Source organism: Scyliorhinus canicula, chromosome 10 (genome assembly GCF_902713615.1).
Source record: "Scyliorhinus canicula chromosome 10, sScyCan1.1, whole genome shotgun sequence".
NCBI classification, from domain to species: Eukaryota; Metazoa; Chordata; class Chondrichthyes; order Carcharhiniformes; family Scyliorhinidae; genus Scyliorhinus; species Scyliorhinus canicula.
In genome coordinates, this window is record NC_052155.1 from 159156192 (window position 1) to 159183651 (window position 27460).

Sequence of the window (27460 nt, forward strand, 5' to 3'; positions counted from 1 at the left end):
AGCAGATATGGCCTCCTGCTGACAGTCCTCTCTCTTCTGGCAGATTGTCCAACTGTGTGTAGATGTTCATTTTCTCAGTTATTTCCTGTTGTGAAAGAAATGCCTCCTCTTGCACCCATGTCTGGGAGCACTTGGCTTGTGCAGGAGCCTTGAAGTCGGCAAAAACATTCAGCCCCGCATGTCCAGGGTGATTGGGAGGGCTCCAAAATGGCAGTACTGGCATCAAGTCAATGGGGAATGCTGACGGACATCATGATCTGCCTGCTCAAAATATATTAGATGGATGTTCACTGCGTGTGTGAAAATGTCTTCACCAATATTCACCTGTGATCTAATATGGCATCTGGCGCAACTCATGGCAGAAGTAAGAAGGTGCATAAAAAACTCCTGTTTGATCCCCAAACTGTAAACAATGGACTCTACCAAGCATAATTTCACACTTTCAAAATCAACGAGTGCAGTTGACCCTACCTGATTTACTGGTGACACAGTCATTTTTGCATCTGGATAGCAAATCATTGAAAAACCTCAGGGGCTGGATTCTCTGTCCCGCCGCACCAGATTTCTGGTTCAGCACGCCCGCGGGATGCTCCGTTTCGCTGGTTGGTCAATGGAGTTTTCCATTGTAATTTTCCTCGGGTTACGTATGCTGAACACAGAACGTGCGCTCGAAGAACAGAGAACTGCAGCACGGAGAGCAAAAAGAGACTGCTTTATTCATATGTTTATTCTATTGTTGCAGAGCGTTCACTGGGGAAATTGTAACGATCACCAAACTATTTGGTAAATGAATAGATAAACTTGGGGTACAAAACAGAAAATGCTGGGAAAGGCTCAGCCGGTCTGGCAGCATCTGTGGAGAGACACAGAGTCGACGTACCGAATCCCTGTGACTCTTCCCCAGAAACTCAAAACTCTCTTTGTCTCTCCACAGGCCTGCTGAGTTCTCAGGAGGCTCAGATTTCCAGCATTCGCAGTATTATGATTTTGATTTAGATAAACCTGAGGCTTTGCATTTGAAGAAATCTTTTTAAAAATAAGAGCTCGATATCCAAAATAAAAACAAAAAATGTTGAAAGTGCACAACAGAATGCTTGTCACTGCCATAGTTGAAGATGGAAAGGACAGATTTTTAGGTGGGATTTCTATCCCTTATCCAAACACTTTTGAATGTTATGAAGGATACTGTTGCTATCTTCCTACTTCACTCAGAAGCAGACATAATCTAGCCTTTCTTTTTCAGATTCTGACTGATCTTTGGTATTTGCTTGTTTCCTTCACTAATTATTTTTCACGTACAGCTCTATTTCTCTTTATCGTGTTCTGTGCGTCATTGCCTTTGACCCCCTCATAGAGCTGACCATGCAGGGGAGTACACAGCTTTTGAACACATGTACGGGGAGTAGAAGAGTGGCCTACCTGTCCTTTGTCTTTCGCTGAACAGCCAGACTTGGGCAAACACATCAGAAGTTAAATCTTTTCCCCTGGGCGTCTGATCAGCCAACGCTCCAGGTGCATACATGGACTAGGGTATTAAGGGTGCCGTTCAGGGACTATGTAACCTTTAGTCTCCTGGTTGAGTTAAAGCAGTGAGCTGGAGGGAAAGTGCCAGTGTTTATGTGGGTTAAAGTAAAGAGATTGAGGGGCAAGGCTGGGGAATGTGTGGAAGATTCAACTTTTTGGATATCATCCACACCACTGGACGTGTAAACCTTTGATCTCATAGTTTATGGGATGAAAGAGTCCAGTTAGTTGTCCTGCAGTTCAGGGGCTGGTTTAGCACACTGGGCTAAATCACTGGCTTTGAAAGCAGACCAAGGCAGGCCAGCAGCACGGTTCAATTCCCGTACCATCCTCCCCGAACAGGTGACGGAAAGTGGCGACTAGGGGCTTTTCACAGTAACTTCATTTGAAGCCTACTTGTGACAATTAGCGATTTTCATTTCATTTTCAGTTTAAACGGTAAAACATGAATTGGATTGGGAGGATTCAGCTTCTGTGGGGTATTTATAAAATGAGGACACAATTGAATTGAAAGAGATCTGTTTGTAAGTCTTATTTTCCATTGATAGGTCCTGTATGGTGTGTCATACATTGGCTATCAACTTGTTATTCATATCATTGTGATTGTGAAACGTAGTTGAATAAAGTTAGTTTGAGAATTTTGTAATTCTATAACTTTGCCGATGTTATGCCCTTAACCTCCTCAGAGTGGCAATCTCTGACGGACTTACCCTCGCTCGGATTCTGAAGCCCCTCTTTCGCCTTCTCCACTCAGGCTGGCTGAACAGGAAAGTGTATCCCAGGCTGCATCGGCGGTGGCGGGGGAGGAAGTCAGTTGTGGATGGGGGGCCAGTTGGGAACAGTGGGGGGGGGTCAGTTGGGGACGGGGAGTCAGCTGGGGACGGTGGAGTCAGTTGGGGATGGGGGTGGCCAGTTGGGAACGGTGGGGGGGTCAGTTGGGGATGGGGTGGGTAGTTGGGGATCGTGGGGTCAGTTGATAATGGTGGGGTCAGTTGGGGATTGGGGGGTCAGTTGGGAATGGTGGGGTCAGTTGGGGACAGGGGAGTCAGTTGGGGATGAAGGGCCAGTTGGTGACGGTGGTGGGGGGGGGTAAGACTAGGTGGGGGAACGGGGAGCGTGGATGTCCACCAGCAGGCAGGCAGGGTCAGTCCGGGAAAGAGGCAGTTAGACTGGAGGGCGAGGTCATTCTGGGATGGGGGGGGGGGGGGGGGGGGGGGGTTGGATTGGAAAGGAGGGATGTGGGGTTTGCTTCAAGGAGGAGGTGGGGGCCAGTTCAGGAGGTGGGCCAATTGAGGAAGGGGCGTGTCTGTCCAGGAAGGGGGGATTGGACCAGGTCGCACCAGGATAGGCGGGGGTTTTCGGGAGGGGTGGGGGGGTTTAGCTGGGTTGGTCAGGTTGCAGAGGGTCAGGTGGGGTCAGAGGTCCGCCCAGGTGGGCGGAGTGGGGGAGTGGTATGTTGGTCCCCTGGGGTGTTGTCTGGGTGCAGGGTGTCCCGTGGAAGGCCGAGTATGGTTTTTTTATAAACAGTTACTCTGGAGTTAGAAATTATTTTATTCCTCTAACTTTTTCAGAGTTGCTATCAGAGTAAAACTGGCAGAAACATCTGAAGTTAGTGATTTAAATCGCTTCTGTCAGAGAGTTCCCAGTTCCAGAGGAAGTTAGCACTTCTGGGCAATTTCCGGGTAAACCCATGTGTGGGAACATCCTGGAGGGTACCCCATAAATGCGACACTGGGAATCCTGCAAGTTATGGGCAATTATTTAATCTATTCAAATCATGAACCTCGTAAAAGTTCAAATGTTGTGCCCCATGAACCCTTTTCTGCACCAACTCAAGGACTAGAGATGGGCAATAAATGCTGACCTAGATCCCAATGTCCACATCTCATAAATAATTTTTTTAAAAAATCATCTTTGTCTGGGTCCCTCCTTGATCTGAGTCTTCGGCTGGTCGTAATACCGCCAGCAGCTGGTGGCACTGCTGTGTGCAGAATAGCTGCTGGCCTCTGATTAGACACAGCTCTTGGTGGGAAGGATTTCTGCCTTTCCAGGGTCCTTGATCCCATGGGATGTTGTGCAGCTGTACTGTTAGGTGTTGGAGTGGCAGAGGATGTGACAAGCCTTCTCAAAAAGAGGCAATGTGAGGGTCTCGCTGGTTTCCAACCGGTGACCAAGACCGTCGCCACAAGATTCAGCCCACAATGCAAATCTCCAGAACCTGTTTATTAGTTTACATTGCTCCACTGCAGGTTTCTGACAAATGTGATCTCACCAATAGCGTCCCCATTATTTTTTAAGAACTTGCTGAATTCAACATTTAATTGCTCATTAAACTCACCGCAGAAAGTTAGGACTGGAACTTAAGAGCCTAAGTACCTTTTAAGTAATGTAATAATCGTTGATACAATCAAAATTAAACTCTCCAGCCCAGAGGGGGATCAGAATAAACCGATTAAACTGTTCAATCTAATTTCCCCATGTAGTCAATTGATGTTAGAGATTTCAAAAAAGCAACATTTAAAATTTCTAAATTTGGGTTTTTATAATTACTTTTCTTTCTTTGTCTTTTTCTCCTCTCTCTCTTGCAAAAATCCATCATTTCCCTCCCTATTTTTCTATCTGTTCTAGACTGGGCTCTAATTCATCCTCATTCTCTGTCATTTCTCTGTTTCTATCTCAATATTTCCATCTCATTGGTTAAAGCGAGACACAGTTGGTCCCTAAAGAGGTCTGAGTGCAGATAATGGACAGGCTTAATGAGGTGCACAGCAGAAGATGGGTAAACTTGAGTTGCCAAGGTAAATAATACAATTTACCAGGTAAATGGTCCATGTATGGTGCAATCTGATGCCCGTTAACCTCTTTATTGCTGGCCCATTCCACGCCTTCCAGCTCTTTATTGTTTACCATGATTAAGCTCCAGCAAGACTTCAATTCAAGCTGCAATAGAATCTTTCGCATATACCTTGAAAGAGCTTTGTATCACAGATGGGTGCAACATAACTGGCTACATGATGTATGGTCAGCAATTTACTGAATGGCAGAATGATATGGCACAGAGGGAGACCACGTAGTCAATCGTGCCTAAGCTGGCTGTTTATTAGAGATATCTACCTTGTTTCACCCTTTCCGTGTGGACTCATAATTTTTTTCCCCATCAAATACTGGGCGGCACTGTAGCACAGTGGTTAGCACTGTCGCTTCATAGCTTCCGGGTCCCAGGTTTGATTCCCTGCTTGGGTCACTGTCTGTGTGGAGTCTGCACATTAAATTTGTCTGTGCTTGAGTTTCCTCCGGGTGCTCCGGTTTCCTCCCACAGTCCAAAGACGTGCAGGTTAGGTGGATTGGCCATGATAAATTGCCCTTAGTGTCCAGAGGGGTTGGGTGGGGTTGCTGGGTTGCGGGTATGGGGCGGAGGCGTGGGCTTAAGTGGGGTGCTCTTTTCAAGGGCCCTTGCAGACTCGATGGGCCAAATGGCCTCCTTCTGCACTGTAAATTCTATGACTAAAAGTATATTTCCAATTTTCCTTCTGAAACCTTCACTGAATCTGCTTTCCACCTTTTCAGATTACAACTTGCTGTGAAAAAAAATGTTTCCTCATGTCGCCTCAGGTTCTTTCATCCGCCACTTTAAATCTGAGTTCTATGGTCATCAATCCTTCTCTCGGTGGAAACAGCTTCTCTTTATTTACTCAATGAAAATGTTCATGATTGTGAAATCTCCTGTCAACCTCAAGTAAAAGCACAATACTACAGCTGCTGGAAATCTGAAATAAAAACAGAAACTGCTGGATAAACTCAGCAGGTGAGGCAGCATTTGTGGAGACAGGAACAGAAACATTGTCCGCGATTCAGCAGACTCAAGTGAAAGTTCGTTGAATGGCATGTTAAGCGGGGTGTTTCTCGGTTCTGCACTACGCTATTCAACGGCTCTTTGCTGTTTTTGGCCCTTCGCGAGGAACTCGCGACCACTCTTTGAGGTCCTTTCTTGCACAGTGCAGGAAGACTACTCGCAGATCAGAGTTCCATTTTTAAAGGCAGCCCCGATCTTTCGCACCCCCTGCCTCCCCTTCAGCCTCACCATGGATTCCCCACACTTCACCCAATTTACCTCACCGGCATCCTCGGGTACCCCTCACCCCACCTCTTATGGACAAGCCTCCCCCCTCACCCTGGCCTGATTCCTGGCATGGGCAACCTGGCACCTGGGCACCTTGGCATTGCCAACATGGCAGTACCACCTGGGCAACCTGGCACTCCCCTGGACCTGACCCTTGGCACGCACTCTGTTTTGCTCTCCACATATGCTGCCAGACCTGCTGTGTTTATCCAGCTTTTCCTGTTTTTATGCCTGTAAACCTACTCTGCTCCAAGAGGAGGAACCCAATTCTCTCCCAGTCTCTCCACATAACTGATGTCCCTCATCCCTGGCACCATTTTCACAAATTTATTCTGCACCCTCTCGAAGGCCTTCACATCCTTCTTAAATTTGATGTACTGAACACAACACTCCAGCTGAGGGCTAACCAATGTTTTAGAAAGGTTTGGCAGAACATTCTTGCTATTTTATTATAAGGGCTGAATTTTACCACAAGGACAGATGTCCTTCCACTTGGGACAAAGAAGAGATGACCCCACTTTGGTGGGCAGGGGATCCAGGGCCTTTTTTTTTGGCAGGGTTGCCATCCAAAAAAACAATGGCAGACCACCCACAAGAAATGCAGGCCCAATCCGAGGACTGCACTTCAGTTGCAACACTGTTAGCGGTGACCATTGCTGAGATTGTAGCTCCAGACAGTGGCTGCCTCAATAGTTAAGCACCCTTGAAGGAAGGCAAATGTGGTTGCGGGATGCCAGTGCCAGGTTGGCAGGGCCTGGTGATTGTGTCTGGGTATTAAGAGGCGGTGGGGTCCCCACTGCAAGTCTGCCAACTTTTACCCAACAGTCTCCCCATGAGGCAAACCCTCCCTATGCAGGAAAATTGCCTTTGGTGGCAGGAAGTGGCCGTCAATTGGCCACTTAAATGCTGATCGACCAACTTCCCTGTGATTGGCAAAAAGGCAAGGTGGCAGGACATTGAGCACACCCTGATGCTTTCCCGCACCATTTTGCCAGTCTTCTCCACCTCCCCACATATCTTCAAAGGATCTGGATAATCGTGGCCTATTTCTTAACAAAACCAAGGATCACGGATATTTTTTGAAGGAACCTCCTCAACCTGCCTTGCCAACATCAAAGATTTGTTTAGATAAACCCTCAGATCTCTCTGTTCCTGTATTACCTTTGAAATAATAATTTTATCTGCATGTGCATGTCCATTTCGCCAGTCTATCTACGTACTCCTGAAGTATGTTACAATCCTCTTCATTGCTTATTACTTTTCTGAGTTTTATGTCATTTGCAAACTTGGAAATTATACCCTGTGTGATATATATAAAAATACAGCAGTAAGCCTAACACAAACCACTGGAGAATATCACTGTATATACCTCCTTCCAGTCTGAAAACTAACTTTTCATACTTACTTTCGGTTTCGTTCCCTTGGACAATTTGGTATCCACACTGCCACTTTCCCCTTCATCTCATGGGCTTCAATTTTGCCAACAACCCCATTATGTCTACTTTGACAAACGCCTTTGAGCAACTATTAACAGCGCAGCCTTCATCAACTTCAGACACAGACTGGAAACATGTCTGTTATGCTATATGGGCACGAAATCACCGGATTCCCGCCAGCCAATTGGAAATCCTGCTCACAAGCGGTGGGAATATAGAATCCCGCCATCAGAGAACGGCACGCCGCTGGGAAACTCGCAGCTGGGGAACCGGAGAATCCAGCCCACGTACTTTCAATTGCAACATCTCAGGCTACACCATTTTCACAGCGAGATACAAGGAAACAACCTGGAAGAGGGCTAAGAAACTGCACGTCCCCCTCTTCCTGGGAGGAGGTCATTCCGGATACATTTTCCTTTAAGTGTATCAAAGGAGTTGGGAGAGGGTGAAGCCAAAAGTGCCCTTTAAGCTAGTACCCTCCTGCTCTTGGTATGGCTGGTTTAACTTCCACTTCACCAAGACAGGCCCCATCGCCACAGACAAGCTTGTTTTCCAGAGGTCTCTTTTGAGCAAGAATGCTGATATTTGTGTCTTTCCATCGCTGCAGGCCTGTAAAAGCAGCCCAACAACTTTACAATTGGTGAAGGACAAGTGGCCTTGCCACTTTCTGTGTCTCTCTCAACAAGGTTGCAAGTGGTAGCCCAGCTCCTTACATTTCAAAACATGCTTGGGAAAGTATTATTGGGCACGTCACAGGGTACAGTTGAAGTATAGCAAGCACGGTCCCGGACAAGAAGGTTGAATCTGCTACTTAGAAGATCTCTTTCACTTTACGAAATTGGAGAACTGTGTCATTAGGCTATTGGCCTGGAGTGGGAAAAGAAATGAAAGTTGCAGCATCAGTCAGTAAACTGAAACATAGTGCAGAATACTGCAGGGGAAATAGGCGCAGGCAGAAAGCTGGAGGGCAATGGCAATACTGACTACCAGTAGACGGCTTAGCTCTGCATTTTAGATTAGCTGCCTGATGCTCTTGCAGCAGATGGTACAGCTCTGCAATTGTCGCCGTGATAATCTGGACCCTGCAGAGCCAGTCGTTCTTAGTCACTGCCATTTAATTCTGGCAGGGGTTGCAGATAATTGCGCTGGTAATCTAACAGTGAGTGTGAGCAGTCTAGCATTGGTTCCAGCTGATCGCCTTAGCATTTTTTTTAAAGATCTTCTGCCACTTCTATCATGACATTTTGTATTTGAGTTGTCTTTAAAAAACAATTTAAATTGTTACTTTTTCATTGATTTCCCAGGCAGCATGGGATATTATTTTGCTGCCCCAAATTGGAGTTAAGGTTTGTACGACAATAGTTTTTTTTAATACAGCACCTGCTCTTTTATAACCATGATGAGGCTTTATGAGGAATTCAGGAGAGCACCAGGTATCAAGCTGGTGAAGCTACAACACCACCTGAATGCTAAAAAGCAGAAGCAGCATACGATAAACAGAGCTAAGTGATCCCATAACCAAAAGATCAAATCAAAGCTCTGCAGTCGTACACAGCAAGTCATGAATGGTGGTGGAGACTTAAACAACGAACCAGAAAATGAGTCTCCACAAATATCACCATCTTCTATATTGGGGGAGCCCAGAACAATCACTGCAAAAGATAAAGCTGAAGCATTTGCAACCATCTTCATCCAGAGATGTGGAGAGGATGATCCATCGCGGCCTCGTCCAGAGGTCCTCAACATCACAGATGCCATTCTTCAGCCAATTAAATTCACACCGTGTGAACTCAAGGAACAGCTAAAGGCACTGGATACCACAAAGGCTTGACAGCACTCTGGCAATACTACTGAAGTTTTGAGCTAGAGAACTATCCATGTTGTCAAGCAAGAGATTTTAGCACCGCTGCAACACTGACAATCTAACCAAAAATGTAGCAAACCGCCCAGCTATGGCCTGTCCACAAAAACACAGGACAAGTCCCATCCAGCTAATTATGGTCCCAATAGTCTATCCTCAAACATCAGCAAAGCAATGGACGATGTAACTGACAATGCCATCAAGCATCACTTAGAGCAATAAACTGCTTACCGAAGCCCAATTTGTGTTCTGCCATGGCCACACAACTCCAGATCTCACTTACAGCTTTTCCCCAAAACATTGGCAAAAGAGCTGAATTCCAGAGATGAGGGCAGGGTGGCACATTTAACTGACTGTGCCATCAAGAAGTTCTAGCAAAACTGAAGACAGTGTAAATCATGGGAAAAGCTCTCCACTGGTTGCAGCCATACCGAGCACAACAGAAGATGGTTGTGGTTGTTGGTGACTGACCATCTGAGTCTCAGGACATCACTACAGGAGTTCCCCAGGATAGTAACCGAGGCCCAACCATTTTCAACTGCTTCATCAAGTGGGGATGTTTGCTGATGATCATCGGCATTCGTAAATCTGCAAACACTGAAGATGTCAGTGCCCCATGCTGTCTTGGGCTAATAAGCGCCAAGTAATGTTCAAGTCAGGCAAGTGCCAGGCAATTACCATCTCCAATACCATTTCCCCATGATATTCAAAGGCATTACCATCACTGAATCCTGATCTTCAACATCGCAGGGGTTACCATTGACCAAAAATGTAACTGAATGAGCTATGTAAATACTGCGGCTGCAAGAGCAAGTTGGGACATCTGTGGCGACTAACTGACCTCTTGACTCCCCATACATAGCCTGACCACCATCTACAAAACACAAGTCAGGAGTGTGATGGGATACTCTTCATTTGCCTGGATGAGTGCAGCTACAACAACGCTCAAGAAGCTCAGCACCATCCAGGACAAAGCAGCTGCTTGGTGGGCAGCCCATCCACCACCTTAACCATTCACTCCCTCACCACCTGCACACTGTGGCAGCAGTGCGTACCATCTACAAGATGCGGTGCTGCAACTCGCCAAGACCCTTTCAACTTCCAAACCCACGAGCTTTACCACCTCAAAGGACAAGGGCGCCAGACACATGGATTCCCACCTGCATGTTCTCCTCTCAGCCACACATCAGGCAAATATGACCGTTCTTTCACATCGCTGCCTGAAAAATCTAGAATTTCCTTCTTAATAGCACTGCGAGAGCACTCATTCCAGATGGACTGCAGTCAACACCACCTTCTTGCAGGTGGACCACAAATGCTGACCTTGCCAACGTCGCTTACTTCCCATGAAATAAGAATAAAAATCTATTGTGCAGGTTTCAAATACAGTTGGAGGCTTTGCCCACAGTACTGGGGTCGTTTCTGCACAAACATTGCCCTGAGTAAACACAACTAGATAAAGGACTAAAAAGCCAATGGAAACAGTGACAAAATATTTCTAAAAAAACAATCCAAATATTTTTTTCCTTTCTGAACATGGTACAACCCTTTTTGTCTGCCCTGCATAGGTGAGCACAACACATTCCCGTCCTAAATAGGGAGGAAATCACAGGAATGCTGTTTAAATTCATCTCAATATTAGAATGAAACTCGGATGAAATGCGTCCAGACACTTCAGGTTAGAAAGCGTTGCACAGGGTAAACTGAGTGGGAATCTAGTAAAAACAAATGCTGCTCATTTTGTCGGACACCACAATGCATTCTACGCTCATGGGACGACTCCTGTTGACTTGAAAGCCTATCCTGGAACATCAAGAATTGTGAAATATGTTCTACTGCAAAGTGCAATTTCAAGCAACCTAGTGAGAGAAAGATAACTTAATATTTGAAAAGTCCTGGTGGCAAGGTAGGAAGTCTAAAAGGAAATATAGGGGGGATACGGGGCTGTAGTGGTATTGTCACTGGCCTCATCATAGAGACCCAGGGTAATTATCTGGGGATTCAGATCCCACCAGTGCAGGCAGATGAAATTTATGAAATGGAAATAAAATATAGGGTGGGATTCGCCCAGCCCCGCGCCGGGCCAGAGAATCGCCGCAACTGCGCCACGCCGCCCCGACGCCGGCGCCCAATTCTCCAAGGTGCGGAGAATCGGCGCCATTTGTGCCGGCGCGTTGGTGGTCACGGGCCGCTGTACGAGGCCGGGACCGCTGATTCTCCAGCCCGGATGGGCCAAGCGGCCACGCAGAGAAAGCAGTGCCCCACCGGTGCTGTCCACACCTGGTCGCTGCCGGCGGGAACTCTGCGCGAAGGGTCAGGGGGCGGCGTGTGGGGGCGGGGGGGGGGGGCCTCCATTCCCGGGGGGGGGGGGGGCTATGATGGGGTCGGCGGGCCGGCCTCTCCCCTCCCCCCCCCGGGCCTACTTTGTTGCACGTCCGGCCCCAGAACCCACGCGCCATGTTGAGTCGGAAGCGGCGCGTTCCGTAAAGCCACCGCACATGCGCGGGTTGGCGCTGCCCCCCCCCCCCGCCAGTGCGCGCCAGGAAGTGAGGCTGGAGTGGCGTGAACTGCTCCAGCGCCGTGCTGGCCCCCTGTGGGGGCCAGAATCGTTAGTGCCCGCTCCCGTTTCGCGCCGTCGTGAAACGCGACGGCGTTCACGACGGGGCGGACATTCTGTCCCGCGATCGGAGAATCGCGCCCATAGTTTCCAGCCGGGGCACTCGCTAAGAAGATTGAATTTTGTAACAATTATTTTTAATTGCTAGTCAGATATTCTGATAATAAGCTTATTTGCTAAAGGGCAACAGTGAAAGATTATATAAGCATTCCAGACATCTTTAAATCTCTGTGATGAAGGTATTTAAAATGATGCAGTTTCTTCAGCTGCTAATTCTGTGAGAGGTCACCCATTTGCCTCCATGTTTGATTGTTTTGTAAGGGGCAACGAAAAGAGTCCACAGCGAGTTATAGAGAAAAACAAAACTATTTTTATGTACCATGTTAACTATATACACAGCTCCAGTAATTCCCTTCTGGGTCCTCTCTAGTCAGTTCCTGACTGGCCAACTCTATTTACACAGTGCACTTTGCCTTAGTTAAGGAACCCCCGCCCCCTTATGGGGGGAGCTCATACTCTGCAAGCTCCACGAGGTAGTGGATCATCCCTATCCTGTAAGACCCATGCGGGTTATAACAGGTTGATAGCCTTGTCCCCCTGATAAAAATGGAACTGGAAGATTAAGAGGGAGTGTGATTATATGAGAGTGGCTTCAGAAACAGATTTTTTAAGCTCCACTCCTGTGAACAGTTCCTGAATTACGTTTCAAATATTGGTTGCTTAACTCCCTCTGCTGGATATGTACGGAATAAACACAATATTTTAAAACGAGGTTAAAAAAATCACATTGTACATGATTCGCTACCATTTTAGTTTATTATTCTCCAAATATTTATACCCTTTACACATCAATAAAACCACCTAATTGGCTGAAACCTGCAGTTTCAGAAGGTACAAGAAGAGTTACTGGGTTGTTTAATTGAAAACTCGAGCAGTACAAGCAGCTTCTTGGCCTACATTCCAAGTTCTATAACGCTTTTGCTTATAGATGTAGTCTCATTTTTAACATGGCTTATCTCACTTCACGCAAGTCCACAAAAGAAACGTTGATCTGGAAAGGGAGGTGCATAATTTTAAATAAGTCACATTTTTATTTTGCAATTTGCTTTCAAAGGATCTCGACAACTAATCCCTCAGCCTGCCTTTTCCTGCTGTCTGCACTCGCTCCAAGATAAATAGAGTCCATCGTGATCTGATAGTAAGCCAAGCACACTGCTAATGCCCAGTGAACTCCCTAACAAATGAGAGGTGAAGTGGGTTGTCAAGTTCCAAGGGCTTCTTTCAGTTTATTGATGTTGGGATAACAAAAGTGGTGCTCAAAGGATTTTTTTAAAACAGATTTTATAGTGCTTAAATAGATTAACTGGCATTCATCTCCCTTGCTCGTGAAATCTTGACACACAAAATGGCTGCTTTGATTTCCAAGTTGCTTAGCAACGTTTTCTGCTGCTGCGGCTTTCATCACTAATTAGCTGTCGGTGAGCACTTTGGTGCATCCCGAGAGATGTGATTATATTAATTCAAATGAGCGTTTGTGTATTATTACATATATTATATATATAGTTAGGTCATGGCTATTTGCGTCATTTCTGGTGTTGAGACTGGATTAAGAAGTTCAATGCTTTTAATTACTTCTGGTTCGTAACAACAGCATATGCGATAAATATTAAAATGTGGCAAAATATCACTACTGCCATGCTGCAATTTTTGTCACATAAAGCTATTCTTAAAGTCACCCTAAACATCTTAAAGGGGAGGTGCAGCAGATGCTGGAAGTGACTGAGGAAGTGAGTCCAAGCAGGAAGAGCACTGAAATAGCTGAACAATGCAGAGTTCCTTGATGCAGCACCCGAGACCAGGAAGTCCACAGAGGCAGAGAGGTGCTCGCCGCACAGAGCAACAGGAGACACTCCAGACACATAGGGTTGGATTCTCCGATTTTGAGATGAAGTGCTGACACCGGTGCGTGGGAACGGTGACATTTCATGACCGAAAAAATGGCACAAAATGGCCACCGATCCGCCGTCTTGGTGGGGGGCCAGCAGGCACGCAGCGTAGAGCCCCCCCATGCGGATACAGCCGGAGAATTGCCGGGTCCGTGGCCGTGCATGTGCACAGTGGCGGCCTGTAGCGGCCGCACCGTGCAACATGACGGAGGCTGCGCGCGGACCCGGCCTGCCAAATAGCGACCCCCCTTTCGCCAGACTCGCCACTCCCGGACCACTCCCACCAGTGCCCCCAGCCCTCGCCAAATCCTACCCTGCCCGCAGATCAAGGGTCTTCAAATGTCATATCCTTACAAGTAAACCACGAGTCTCACCCTCTCCTCAATTCGCCAGCAGCCTTTCGCTCACCTGTCAATAATCTCCAACAACCAGGACTCATCTCACAATCCTAGCTTCACCTCACCCTCACAAAATTAGCAATGCTGCAAGCTGCATACTCAGAATCATAGCTTGCATACGGCCAGCTATTCACCTACAATGACCATCAACCAAACATATTGCATCAGACTCACTGACAGACCTCTGACAAACGGGCGCACCATTATGTCCTGACCTCAACTCACCATGGAGCAACCGTGACAGGAGCTGTGGCCAGAAGTCAGTATGCTCATCCTATTCCTCATTCTCACATCCCACTTCCGCCTCATCCCACATTCTCTTCTGATTAATTTACAGCTATCTAAGTATGCACCTCTTGCTTCCCGGCTGGTGCCCTCAATGCAATCCTACCCTGGTGTTTTTTTTCTAAGAATTACAACCTGGCTAGCCAGTGATTGAAGAGAAGGACGTGGGAGAGCAAGAAGATGGCGACGATGAAGAAACACCATCATTCAATTTCACACACTCACAGACACCAGATGCTGACACCGCATTAACTTTAAAAGTTAGCTTAGATGCAGGATATGCATATGGTGAGACAAGGGGCACAAGTGGTCTGCAGGCAGGATAGTGGACAACGACAGCACAAGTGTCAACTTGCTGGAGGGCAAGACCATACTCAAGTTCTGCTGTAGAGGATTCACATGAGGGCTAGAATGGGGGGGCGTACAGAAAAAAGGTTGATGTGTATGTACACAGAAGTGCTTGGTACTTTGGTAGGCCTGCTATAAAGCCTGTTGTCACTGTTGAGGAAAATGGAGGTGATTGATACAAATCTTGCACACAGCTTTGTGCAGAGCACGGAGCTCATCATTTCCAGAGTGGGAGTGATGGAAAATTCAATTACACTTGAAAATTCAACAAAGATGCAGCATCTGATGTCTCAACCCCCATTGCAGCAGAAGCAGAAGAAGCTACCCAACATCTTCCAGTGCAAGCTGACTGAAGTCATGCAAAGTGTTGCAAAGCAAGCACAATTTGCAGCCACTGCCACTCAACCAGGGCCCTTGCCCGTCAGCCAGCTGTCGCTCATGTCCAGGTGGTACAGTTCAAAGTGCGGTTTTCAGGGCTGGAGCTGCACAAGGTCACCCTGCAAGGCCATCGGCTGTGTGCCCCACTGAAAGTCAGCATTTCTCCACCAGTCACGCATGTGGCTCCTGGAGCTGCAAAGGAGCACTAGTACAGGGAAAGGCAAATGGAAAACAGGCACTAAAGGAACGCACATGGGTGATTAGTTGACTTTTGCATTGAATATTGGATTGTTTGATTGATAGAGTTGTTTGGAATGTTCGTTTTGTGTTGGCTTTGTATTTCGGCATTGTGTTCAAGAGGACACCGTGATGGTCAGTCACAGAGAGAATGTAAATTGTGGAGCTGTTGTTGAATAGGGTCATGGGTTGGGTTTACTGGTACGATATGCAGCTCCGATCGAAAGAGAATGTGTTGGCTGCATCCTCCATCCAGCTCTTTTACACAGCTGCTTCCATATATCTGGTGGCTAGGGCTATGCCCTCATAATTATGAGATTATGCAGGATGCAGTGCGGTCCGCACCTAAAGTGTGTCCATGCGGCCCAGACAGACGCATGCTAATTGTATTCATCGGTTTGCAGATAGTGAGCGTTAACTGGAGATTCATTTGTGCTGACTGAAACTGTGGGGACTAGTTTAGTACGTGTATGTTTGTAACATGTACCTCTCAAAATAAAATGTATAAAAGTGTGCAACAATTTCCTCCAATTAATTTCTTCACCACCTCGCTTTCTGGTATCGACCATATAGCACCAAAAATACCAGGCAGCTCAAAGATCATACATCAAACCTGTTGTGTTTATTTAGATCTTCCTTAAGGAATTTCACAAATTAGGACAACAGAGTGTTCTTCTCAACCAAACACTCAATTTCACTCCTATGATTTAAATTTGAATCCATTACACAATATTGGGGGGGGGGGGGGGGGGGGGGGGGGCGGGTGTGTGTGTGGTTAGTTCAGATAGTTAGATGGTGAGCCGATGGTTCAGAATAATGCCAACAAACATGGGTTTGATTCCCTCGCCAGCTGCCTCCTCTCCTGGGAGTGGATGGCTGTGGCAAACTACCACTGACAAAAACTGCTAAGAAAACAACAGACAAGAAACTGCCTTGGGGCAGAACAGACATGAATGTATAGACAGAAACAGGTTGAAAGACTCTCCGATGACTGTCAAATTCCCAAAATTTAGAACTGAGTTACCTATAATTATATAATCTTTCACTTTGGTAATGTCAAAAATCATGTAGCAGATCCCTTTCAGAGTGAAAATATATAAAGTATTACAGGGTTTAACATTTTTGAGTGCGGCTAAATCTCCAGGTCCATATGAAGTGTATCCTAGATTGTTAAAGGAAGCAAGGGAAAGCAGTATCTCTGACCATCATTTTCCAATCCTCTCTGCCTTCAAGAGAACAGCTAACACTGTACTATTATTCAACAAGAGAGATAGGGATAGGTGGAGTAATTACAAGCCATAGAATCCATAGAATCCTTACAGAGCAGAGGCAGGCCATTTGGCCCATCCCTCTGCACCAAACCTCTGAAGAGCGCCTAGGTCCACTTCTCCGCACTATCCCTATGACCCCTGAACCTGTACATCTTTGGACACTAAGGGGTAATTTAGCATGGCCAATCCACCCAACCTGCACATCTTTGGACTGTGGGAGGAAACCGGAGCACGCGCAAACTCCACACAGTCACCCAAGGCCGGAATTGAATCCGGGTCCCTGGCACTGTGAGGCGGCAGTGCTAACCACTGCCCAACATCTGTGGTGGGAAAATTATTGAAAAACATTCTGAGGTAAAGGATTAATTTCATTTGCAAAGCAAGGATTAATCAAAGACTGTCAGCATGGAATCATTAAGAGAAAGCTGTGTCTCACAGACATGACTGATTTTTTTTGAGAAGGCAACAAGTAGGGTTGATGTAGGGTTATGTGTTTGACATGGTCTACATAGATTTTAGCAAGGATTTTGATAAGGTTCCACATGGCATCCTGATCACGTGAGAAAAAACCCCTGTGATCCAAGATAAAGTGATAAGTTGGATCCAAAATCAACTCAGAGGCAGGAAGCAAAGGTAATGCTCAATAAATGTTTTGGTGACTGGGAGGACATTTCAATATGGTTTCCGAGGGCTCACTCCTAGGTCCCCTGCTATGTATATTATAACTGTGAGTGTCCCTTTAAGAAAGGTTTTGTTTACCACATGGCTTGTAGCACGGCTTCAGTGATGTCATTTGTGGGTGGAGCTGGGCTGTGGCTTTCAGGTGAGAGGGGGTTTAGTGTTTTGGTTTCATTTTCGGTTTGTCCATTTGGACTGCAGGAAGTTTCCCTGTGTTCTCTGTTTTATTTTAAAGCTGTTCCAGTGAACTGAAAGTACATTGGGTGTGGCAAACTGCCTTGGTAACCTTAAAGCTAGCGTTAACTTTCGGAAAGAGTTTTGAATCTGTTGGTTTGGGAACTGGACCAGAATCTCAGGGAAAGGACGAGTTCCATTCAAGTGAGATTACAGTGTGCTGGGCCACGCCGTTGAAAGGGGTTTTGGTTTTATTGGATTTTGTTATTGGATTGGAACAGCTAAGGGGGATTCATTAAGATTTAGATACATAGGTTACAGTAGCTGTTGTGTGTTTCTTCATGTTCGTAATTGATAACAAAATACTAAGTGTTTTATATATGTTAATTACATTCTTATAACAAACTTTGTTTTCATAAAAGAGCCCAGGAAGTCTGATGAATCACACCTCAAGTGAAGGCTCTTGAGCTCATCCTAGTCAAATTCAACATAAAAGTTATCGGTCAGGTGAGCTTCATAATACACTTTGGAGTTTCTCAGCCCTGGCCCATAACGATATCAATGATTTGAATGTCGAGGCTATGATTAAATAGTTTGCTGATGATACAATAATTTGCTGTGTAGTTGGCAATGCTGCAGTCTGTGTGGAACAGTGCCAAGTGGAGTTCAATCTGGAAAAATGAGAGGTAATGCAATTGGGGAAGGGTAAAAGAAACATGGGAATGTACCATAAATGGTAGTATAATGAGATCTATAGAGGAATACAGGGACCCTGGAAACCATGTCAACAGATTCTTGAAGATGGCTGGACATGTAGATAAGGTGGTCAAGTAGGCATAGGGGATACTTGCCTTTATTATCCAATGCATAAAATATAAGAGCAGGGAGCGTGTACTGGAAATGTATAAAATAATTGTTAGACCTCAACTGACGATTTGCATGCAGTTCTGGTCACTGCACTATAAGACAGATAAGATTGCACTGGAGGGGATATAGTGGAGTTACCAGAATGTTTTCTGGACTGAAGAGTTGTCGTTATGAGGAAGTACTGGATAGGCCAGGCTTGTTTTCTTTAGAACTGAGGAGGCTGAGGGGAAATCGAACTGAAGTCTGAACAATTATAGAGTGGATAGGAAGGCTCGTCTCTTGCTCTGGTTTAGCCGGGTGGGAAAACCGCAATGCTTTCATTGATCAGGCTGGAGTTTAAATTGCAGTCCAAGCATGATGACACAATCAGAATCAGTTCTGAGTGGCCAAGACTGCAACCTGTGTGGGGTGGGCCTGAAAGGCTGTCGCGGTGACTGGGAGAAGGTGGAGACTTACTTTGCACAAAGGAGGCCAAAAACGTCTTTCCAGCTTTCTCCCCTGGCCCACAACAAAGCCTAAAAGTTAAGTTTGTAAGTGATCTGCTGGGCCTCTCCTGGCCAGGGCCCAGCTCCTGACAGGTTTTGTTGACGCTGTGTCCATGTTCAGGCCTCAGCATGGAAATGCAGATTGGATCCTGATGCCACCAACGGACCTGATCTGTATCTTTAAACAGGACCCAGCCTCCTTCCCGCTCTTTCTCCCTTCACCTTCTCAAAAGCGCTGGTTAATATGGGGGAACTGACTCCCGTTACTTTAACTGCCCCCTCTGCCCATTGTCCACCAGGAGGAGCCAGTTAAAATCAAAGTCTTTGAATATTCAATGGTTATTATAATTCCCTTAACAGTCTCGACTTGTCCTAAAATTAGGTCACTCTTTTCTTTGACAATCCATTCAACCAAAGAATGTAGGGTTGTCTAAGCGTGAAATGATCTTCACAAAAGGACTTACTATTTAAAACCAGGACATAAGGTCAAACCTGACAATAGAGCAAACACTGATGAACAACATTGAAACGTGGAAGGCACAAGCAAAAGAAGAACATCTGTCAGTTCACAAAGACATACATGTGTATATATTGCTGCAAAACTATCTACGTATTCAACAAACAAGTGCACTTCAACCACCCTAAAATATTCAAAAAACTTGCCTTTCCTCCCGTTATCAGACGTAAAATGAGCTTTCTCCTCAGCATCTTTATAACATTAAAGAAAACAAACATTGGAATTAATAGACAGTGACGACACATGAGGAACAGAAGAGGCTGGAGCTATGCAACATCTGGACTGTCCAATGCACAGAAGATGAAAATAGTATTCAACATGTTGCAAACAGCACAGTAACACAACATGGGGGAAAAACATACATATAAATAATCACACGGGATGAGTCAGCCATCAGATTAAATTAGGAAGCAGCACTTTCTGATCCAAACAGATACAGTTGAAGGGGGAGAAATAAAGATTCAACGCGGTTGCATTAGACACAACTCGAGTGAACCATTCTTCTTCTTTTTGAGTTTATATATAATTTTATCATGTTTTGTTAACACATGTTTTAAGTTGGATTACTTTCCACAGAGGTTGTGATATGTACATGTCATGAATGGATCATTTCCATTATTTATGTCTGAGGTTACTGATGAACTCTGTGATGTTCCTTGTATTGTTCTCCAAGATAGTTAAAAGTTGTAGTGTTTACAAAGAACATCAAGCTATGTATTTAAAAGAAAGCTAGTTTATTATACACTAGAATAATTGAATTTACAGTAAAGAAGGAGACCATTCAGCCCATCGAGTCTGCACTGGCTCTTTGAAAGAGCACCCTACCCAAGCCCACACCTCCACCCTATCCCCATAACCCAGTAACCCCACCCAACACTAAGGGCAATTTTGGACACTAAGGGCAATTTATCATGGCCAATCCATCTAACCTGCACATCTTTGGACTGTGGGAGGAAACCGGACCACCCAGAGGAAACCATGCACACACGGGGAGAATGTGCAGACTCCGCACAGACAGTGACCCAAGCATTGAACCTGGGACCCTGGAGCTGTTAAGCAATTGTGCTAACCACTATGCTACCGTGCTGCACTACTTTAAATGGTTCACACATTCTACTAAGTAATAGCTAACAAATTAACAGTATTGAATCTATGTTACAGTGATCTATTATGTCTGTCTAATACAACCAACACTCTAACTCAACCTCACACTATCCTTCTCCATAAGTTTCTCCCAGAATGCTTAGAGACGCAGCCTTTTATGAGACTACTCAGTGATGCCATCCAGTGTTGAGATATATGAATATCATCTTGTTAACCCTTTACTCTCCTTAGATTATATGTATCATTACAAAGTCCATTGCTAATTGCATTTGTAAGGTTCTCCTTTCTGCCAGTTCTAATGCTTCTTTCCCAAAACGGCCAATTGTTACAAAGTAAACTCAGTATAGACCTGACCACTCTTCGTAATTAATTCACAGACTGCTAATTTTAGCTATGTTTTATTCTGTAGTGCATAATTCACATTTAAAATTGTTCTGTTGCTGAACACTGACAAAATAACTTCTCACAGTAACCATTCCCAATTGGAATTCTTCGTTCTTACCACTGGATGGTTCAATTTCTGCATACAATTGTTTTTTTTAATGAACTCAATCTTTTAATTATAAGATGGCTTTATGATGAAACTGGTTCGTTTTAAAAGTAACCTGTTTCAAATTGTGCACATAATATGTAGAGAGGATATTTTTGCGTGATACATATATTTCATTATATGGTGTTCAGATATTGCATTTGGGCTGATGGAAGGCAACTCAATGTTGTCTGTGGATTTTCTCGTACAATGGGCATAAACATTTATTTTTGACAGGAAGAACAAAATTTGTTGGCAGAATACACAGGACAATCACTGGTAGCCAAAATAAAATGTGGAACTTGCGCTGTTTAAATGAACAGGGCAATTCCTTTAACTGAAAGGAAATAAATAAATAATAAAACACAGAGTTACAATAACATGAACACAACACAGCACACAAATTCTACATGGTCACAGACAAGACAGACCTTCCTCCATCTCTGACAACTGCTCCAGAGTTTTTTCATTGTCTTCTTCTAGATAATACCAACAAAATTACAATTTAGACTGTAAAACTGCTCCCAGACAGGTTCACATTTGTTATGTGCAGCAAAAATAAGCCCCCAAAAATGTAACTATGAGGGCATAAAGTGTCAGAACCATGGTATATTCCAGCAAGCATATCTAAGTTTAACTACATTGGCTCAGGGGTTTTCACCGTAACTTCACTGCAGTGTTAATGTAAGCCTACTTGTGGCAATAAAGATTATTATTATTTGTGAAATGTATTTTAACTGATTTGAAGTACCCAAGAATAAAACACACATCACAGTGGGAGCGATCTACTGGCCACGCCACTGTCGACTGGGAATGCGACGCGGCTGGTAGGTGCCAGGGTGAAGCATCCCACGGGCTTCCTGGCAGACAGTCCCTACCCAGATCTAGCAAGGCATTGAGGTCAGGATCCTACCCACAATGGGTGTGACCAAGCATGCTCGTGTTAAACCTACTTAGGTGAGCTCACCCAGGATCTACCAACCTCGCTGGATCCATCGGCCTCTCCAGAGAGCCCCATTTGGGTACTATTCAGTCAGTGCTGGTCCATACAAACGTGGATCAGGCAGAGCGGCGCCCGAGGGGTCTCCAGGGACATCGGAGGCTCCTGGGTGGTCACAGTGCAAGGTGGCTCCTGGGTCCTCCCCCTGGAATGTGAGTACCTTGGCACTGCCAAAGTGCCTGGGTGGCACTGCAAAGCTGGCAGAAGCACTGCCATGGGGACAGTGCAAGGATCATGCTCATGAAAGGAAGGGGGGGGGGGCGTTAAGAAGGATTGGGGGTGCAGGGCAGCTAAGGAGGGGCCTCTGGGAGATTGGGAGCATTGAAGGGTGGGGGGCCTGAAGAGAGGGCCTCAGGGACACCATAGTGGGGTGTCATCACTTGGCGTAATGCCCATATGTGTGGAGTGGTGACACTGCCCATGGGTGGGGGTGGGGGGGGGGGGGGGGGGGGGGGGAGTCCCACAAGCTCACTTTGAGATCGGAGCATCCTCTCAAAATGGCGGACTGATCTCTGAGGAGCCAGTCTGGCCAGTGAGTTCAGCACCCCCAGCGATGAAAGTAATTCTAAGTGTGAGTTAAACCGGTGAGAAATTCCCTAGGCCCAAAACAGTGTGGTTAGATAGCGTTGGGGAACGTGACGGCAGAGCCGGAGAGAGCTCCCAATAAAACCTGCCACAAATGACACTTAGAAACCTTTCCATTACATCGCGCCCAGTGTTCAACTTTTGACTATAATGGAAAATAATACAATTTAACATGTTCCCTGTCATAGGCACACAGTAAACAAAGATTATGGACCTACCAAAACACGCAGTAAGAACAATGGAATTGCAAGCTGCTTAACAGGGAAGTTCGTGTTCTGCAAGATTTATGGGGAATTTAGTTGTTCCCACCCTGTAAGATACTTGTGAGTTATAACATCCAGCACGGTAGTACAAGTGGCTTCACAGTGCCATGGTCCAAGGTTCGATTCCCCACTGGGTTACTGTCTGTGTGGAGCCTGCACATTCTCCCTCTGTCTGCGTGGGTTTCCTCTGGGTGCTCCGGTTTCCTCCCATAGTCCAAAGACGTGCAGGTTAGGTCGATTGGCCATGATAAATTGCCCTTAATGACCAAAAGGTGAGGAGGGGTTATTGGTTATGGAGATAAGGTGGAAGTGAGGGCTTAAGTGGGTCGGTGCAGACTCGATGGACTGAATGGCCTCCTTCTGTACTGTATGCTCTATGTAACATCCCTTCCCCTCAAAGTCTGTAGAATCTTCTGATGTCTGTGGGGAAGAAGGATGTTGGACTCTGCATCTGGTTGGACATCGTGCACCCGAGGTGACGGATCGGGTGGAGTGAACCTGGAAGGCGAACGCCGCTTCCGAGTGGAACGTCATGGTGGCTGCTCCGCCGGTGGCTACTGTACTCCCCATCTGAGATGTCTGATGGTTGAGTTTTCATTTCCGAATCCGTGTCCACGACATGCATGATTCAACCTTGTACTCGTACTTGATCGGAAACCGGCCCTGTCTGGCCCAGGATAGACATGGGCGTCATCTTCAAAGTTTTGAATATACACCGAATCAATTGGTACAAAGCATCTGAGTGGTCAACGTTAAATGGGGCAATGCCCTTGCAGCTCCTGCTTGTGGCGCAGTTTTGCACCTATGTTGGGAAAATCATACTGAAGGTGGTTCGAAGCCTACGCTCCAGCAGCATTTCAGCTGGGGCTACCCCAGTCACTGCAGGTGGGGTGGGTCCTGTCGCAAAATAAGAAATGAGCCATTGCTTGTTTCCATTGACCTTGAAGACTGCTTTTATGAGGCTGCTTTTGAATTTCTGTACCACCCGCTCTAAAGAATATTCGTCGGCAGTTAACAGGAGGGCCCAGCGCTGGGTCCTTGTGGAGGCAATGGGTTGGATCGCCTTGTCCTCTTTAAAAAGTCCAAGTAATTGTCCAGAATTATAGTGGAATGGCAGCCATAAACGTACTGGTGAAACCTTTTCACTGTGTAGACCGCCACCAGAACCTGTTTTTCAATCTGCACATATTTGCGTTCCATCGCAGCCAGCGTCGGAGAGGCAAAAGCAATCGGCCGCTCCCCGCCGTTCCCCATGCAGTGTGACAGGATAGCCCCAATACCATAAGGCGATGCTTCACCTGACGAGTAAGGGTTTGGAGAGATCGTAGTAGGTCATTAACCCAGAAGAAGATAACTGCCTTCTCACCTGCAAAAAAGCCATTTCTTACGGCTTCCTCCACGCCCACACTTGATTCCTCTTCAAAAGGAGAAGCAAGGGGGCCAACAGGGTTCGGGATGAGCTTGCCATAATGGTTAACAAGTTCTAAAAATAACTAAAGTTCTGTGGCATCCGTCGGGGTCTGCTGAATGGCGCGCACCTGGTCTGCGATGGGGTGTAAGTCTTTGTGGTCCACCCGGTAACCTAGGTAGACCACCTCCCCAGAATTACAGACACATTACTCCCGCCACAAGCAGACACCAGATCAGAGAAATGTTCCTTACTCCCTCAAGGTTCTCCAGATGATCTTGTTCGGTCGTTACCGCGACCAGCACGTGATCTAAATAAACCACCAAATGCGGCAAACACCTCAGGATATTCTCTATTACTCATTGAAATATAGCACAGGCGGAGGACAGCCTGAAAGGCAGCCCAGCTTCATGTAAAGATCTTCAATACAAGGCATGGGGTAGCAATCCAACCTTGAAGCCGTACTCAAGGTGAGCTTATAGTTCCTGTACAACCAGACTGTCTTGTCTGGTTTTAACACTGGCATCATCGGCTCTGCCCAGTCCGCAAAACGAATGAGCCTGATGATGCCCAGATTCTCCAACCGACTGTTTCCACTTTGTTTAAATATGCATAGGGGACTAGGCATGTCTGGAATACCAAGGTTGGGCTCCCAAGTTGACATGAACGTGGGCTATGGCCCCTTTTGTCTTCCCCAGTCTGGGTTGCAACACTTCGTCTAAGCCTCCGGACCACATCTGGAGGATGCGCTGGCAATTTAGCTGTAAGTTGTTCAACCAATCATGGCCTTGTCCCCTGATGACAATAAGCAGGGGGCACACTGATTGGCAATCATAAACCACTGGACCATGGTGGTATCTGCAATGTCCAATAGCTCACCAATGTCGGTGGTCAAATTAGCCCTGATGTCGGTTAGGCTCAAATTCTGTATTCTTTGATTAAAGCGGTCAAACGTATTCTGCACCATAATGAAAACCACCGAGCCAGTGTCCAGTTCCATGTCCAACAAATACCCATTCAAATGTCCAACAAAAGTTGCCACGCAATTTAACTGCATGCAGTCATCCTCTTCAGGCTCATCCAGGTGGAAGGTATGGGCTATAGGCTGATACCTATCTGTACCGGGGCGCCTGGATCCCTGGATGGTTTGCGGTCTGCGCTTGCACGTGGGCCAGTGATCACACATCCCGCAACGATCCAGCTTGCCCTCTGCCAATTCCGGGGAGATTTCCCGTCGGGACAACTCAACCTTCACCCAACGGCTTGGGCCTTTACAGTGCTTGGTCCAGGGCAGGGTGGCGGTCTGGGGAAGGGTTCCGTGCGGGAGTGGGCACGCCCCAAGACATTTGCTTCCATGCCTTGCATTTCCTGCACCACTCACTCTGTGCTTTCCCGGGACTGCAAAATTTGCATGGCTTGTTGTAGATTCAGGGTAGTTTCGGCAAATAGTTCTTTTGAGTGGCGGCATTGTTAATGCCGCACACTAAACGATCTCGCAGCATTTCCTGAAAGGCAGTCCATATTCGCAAAGTTCGGTAATCTTGCGCAACCTGGACAAATACTCAGTGACGGACTCACACGGGGTCCTCTCTGTGGTATTAATATGATACCGCTGTACAATAATGGGTGGAGTTGGGTGCTGTGCCACTAGAGCAACTAATTGGTCAAAGGTTTGTGTGTTGGGTGCTGCTGGATAGGTAAGGCTTTGTATCACTCTGAACGTATGGGCCACAGGCAGTCAGCAAGGTGGCTATCCAGCGATCATTCTCCGTGATATTGTTTGTCCCGAAAAAGAAGTGCATTTGCTCTGCATACTGATTCAGGTCTTCCAAGCTGGTGTCAAAACCATCCGAACAGAGGCATAATAAGAGAAAACTCCAACCTTCATCCAACAGGGACTGGGACGTGGCTTATCCAATGGTGTTGCAGCGTTGATAGCTATCCACTTTGACCCTCATCAGCAGTTTTAGAAGGCCACAAAGGAGTCTACACCGAGTTATCCACAGAAACTTAGTTTATTTACAATCACTATTATATACATCACATGGTAAATCCCAACTTGCCGGTGTCTGACTGGCCGACTTTATATGTCGCACAACTGGCATTGTTTAGAGGACTCCCACCCCCTTAACAGTGGAGCTTGTATTCTGCAAGGTTTACGGGACAGTTAGTTGTTCCCACCCTGTAAGATACTTGTGGGTTGTAACATCCCTCCCGCCCCCCTCCAAGTCTGAAGAATCCCCCGAAGCCTGTGGGGAAGGAGGGTGTCAGACTCTCTTTGTGTCTGTTTGGACATCGCGCACCCAAGGTCCCCCGCCCTCTTAAAGGGGGAGCTCGTATTCTGCAAAGTTGGCGGGGAAGTTAATTTACTTGTGGGTTATAACATGAGGGAACTATTGAACCTGCAGCAGAAGAATCCCCTGTGGATTTTTAAAATCTGTGTTAATGGTATTAAGATTGATAAAGAATTATCAAATTATTTAAAGAATTTCCCGTTGGCAGGCGGGAAAGGAGTGTTGAGCCGCCGACGGCAATGGCATCTTTTCCTGCCGTAGAACGCAGCACTTAGTGCCAAAGATTTTCAGTCCACGATTGCATGCTATATCTTTGGCAGGGCGGCCTCTGATTGACCGACCCACTATCACCTCAGTGCTGCAATCATCGGGGTGCCATATTTAAAAGCTGCCCCAGGGCACAGCAGCCACATTTCGCAGCTAGCCAAGAGGTGATGGCTGCCAGGAAATCCACCCCGAATTTCTCCAATGCTTCCGTAGAGAGACTATTCAATGCTGCTGACGCCCGCCGTGAAATAATCTACCCACACTCTGGGCGGAAACCTAGCAGCAAGTTCACAAACCCAGTATAGGAGGAGGCGGTGGCAGCGATCATGAGCATCAAAGCCCTTACAGAAGGGGATAGCCATCCAGTGCCACAAGAGGATGAACAATCTCCTCTGTTCTGCCAGGGTAAGTTACTCTTCTCCTCACTCTCAATTCACACAACTATTACACATCCACAGTGATCTCACTCAGTGCCAGCTCGAGTGACACCACCATTCGCTCTCCCACACACATCTTCATCTCTCCAGCAGATTGTGTCCTCATCACCTCATTTGTCCCTTTCACCTTCCACATATGCCAGGTATCCTTATCATCTGCCCTGGCACCTGCCCTGCTTCTGCTCTCTCCATCTGTTTTGATACAGGTGACACTGGCACACCCGGAGGGATCTCAGATGGGTGGCAGGATGCCAGAACTCAAGGTTTTGATAGACTTTGTAGACAGAGCCATCCAGCTGGCCAGGAAGGATGTTGACCACTCCTATGCTAATGGAGAGGCCGGGGGCGATAAAACAAATGAGGATTTAGCCATGGAGATCTAGGTGCTAACCTTTTGTTCTGCACTGCTGCAGTGCCAATGCCAAGGGGCA

At 46.4% G+C, this 27460-nt stretch overlaps 1 protein-coding gene across 44 annotated transcripts in view; it reads right to left on the bottom strand.

Annotated features, from left to right (window-relative positions):
• rims2a (regulating synaptic membrane exocytosis 2a) overlaps window positions 1-27460 on the bottom strand; it is a 1202647-nt gene that overhangs the window by 311367 nt on the left and 863820 nt on the right. For 25 of the 44 annotated variants that reach the window (XM_038810037.1, XM_038809989.1, XM_038810036.1 and 22 more), the window contains 2 exons: window positions 21207-21254; window positions 19289-19333 (listed from right to left, as the gene is read on the bottom strand). The exons of 15 other annotated variants lie outside the window; for them this stretch is intronic. In XM_038810037.1, the coding sequence (XP_038665965.1) occupies window positions 19289-19333; window positions 21207-21254 (93 nt within the window). The remainder of the gene's footprint in view (window positions 1-19288; window positions 19334-21206; window positions 21255-27460) is intronic. 4 more of the 44 variants (XM_038809996.1, XM_038809999.1, XM_038809992.1 and 1 more) reach the window with 1 other exon arrangement.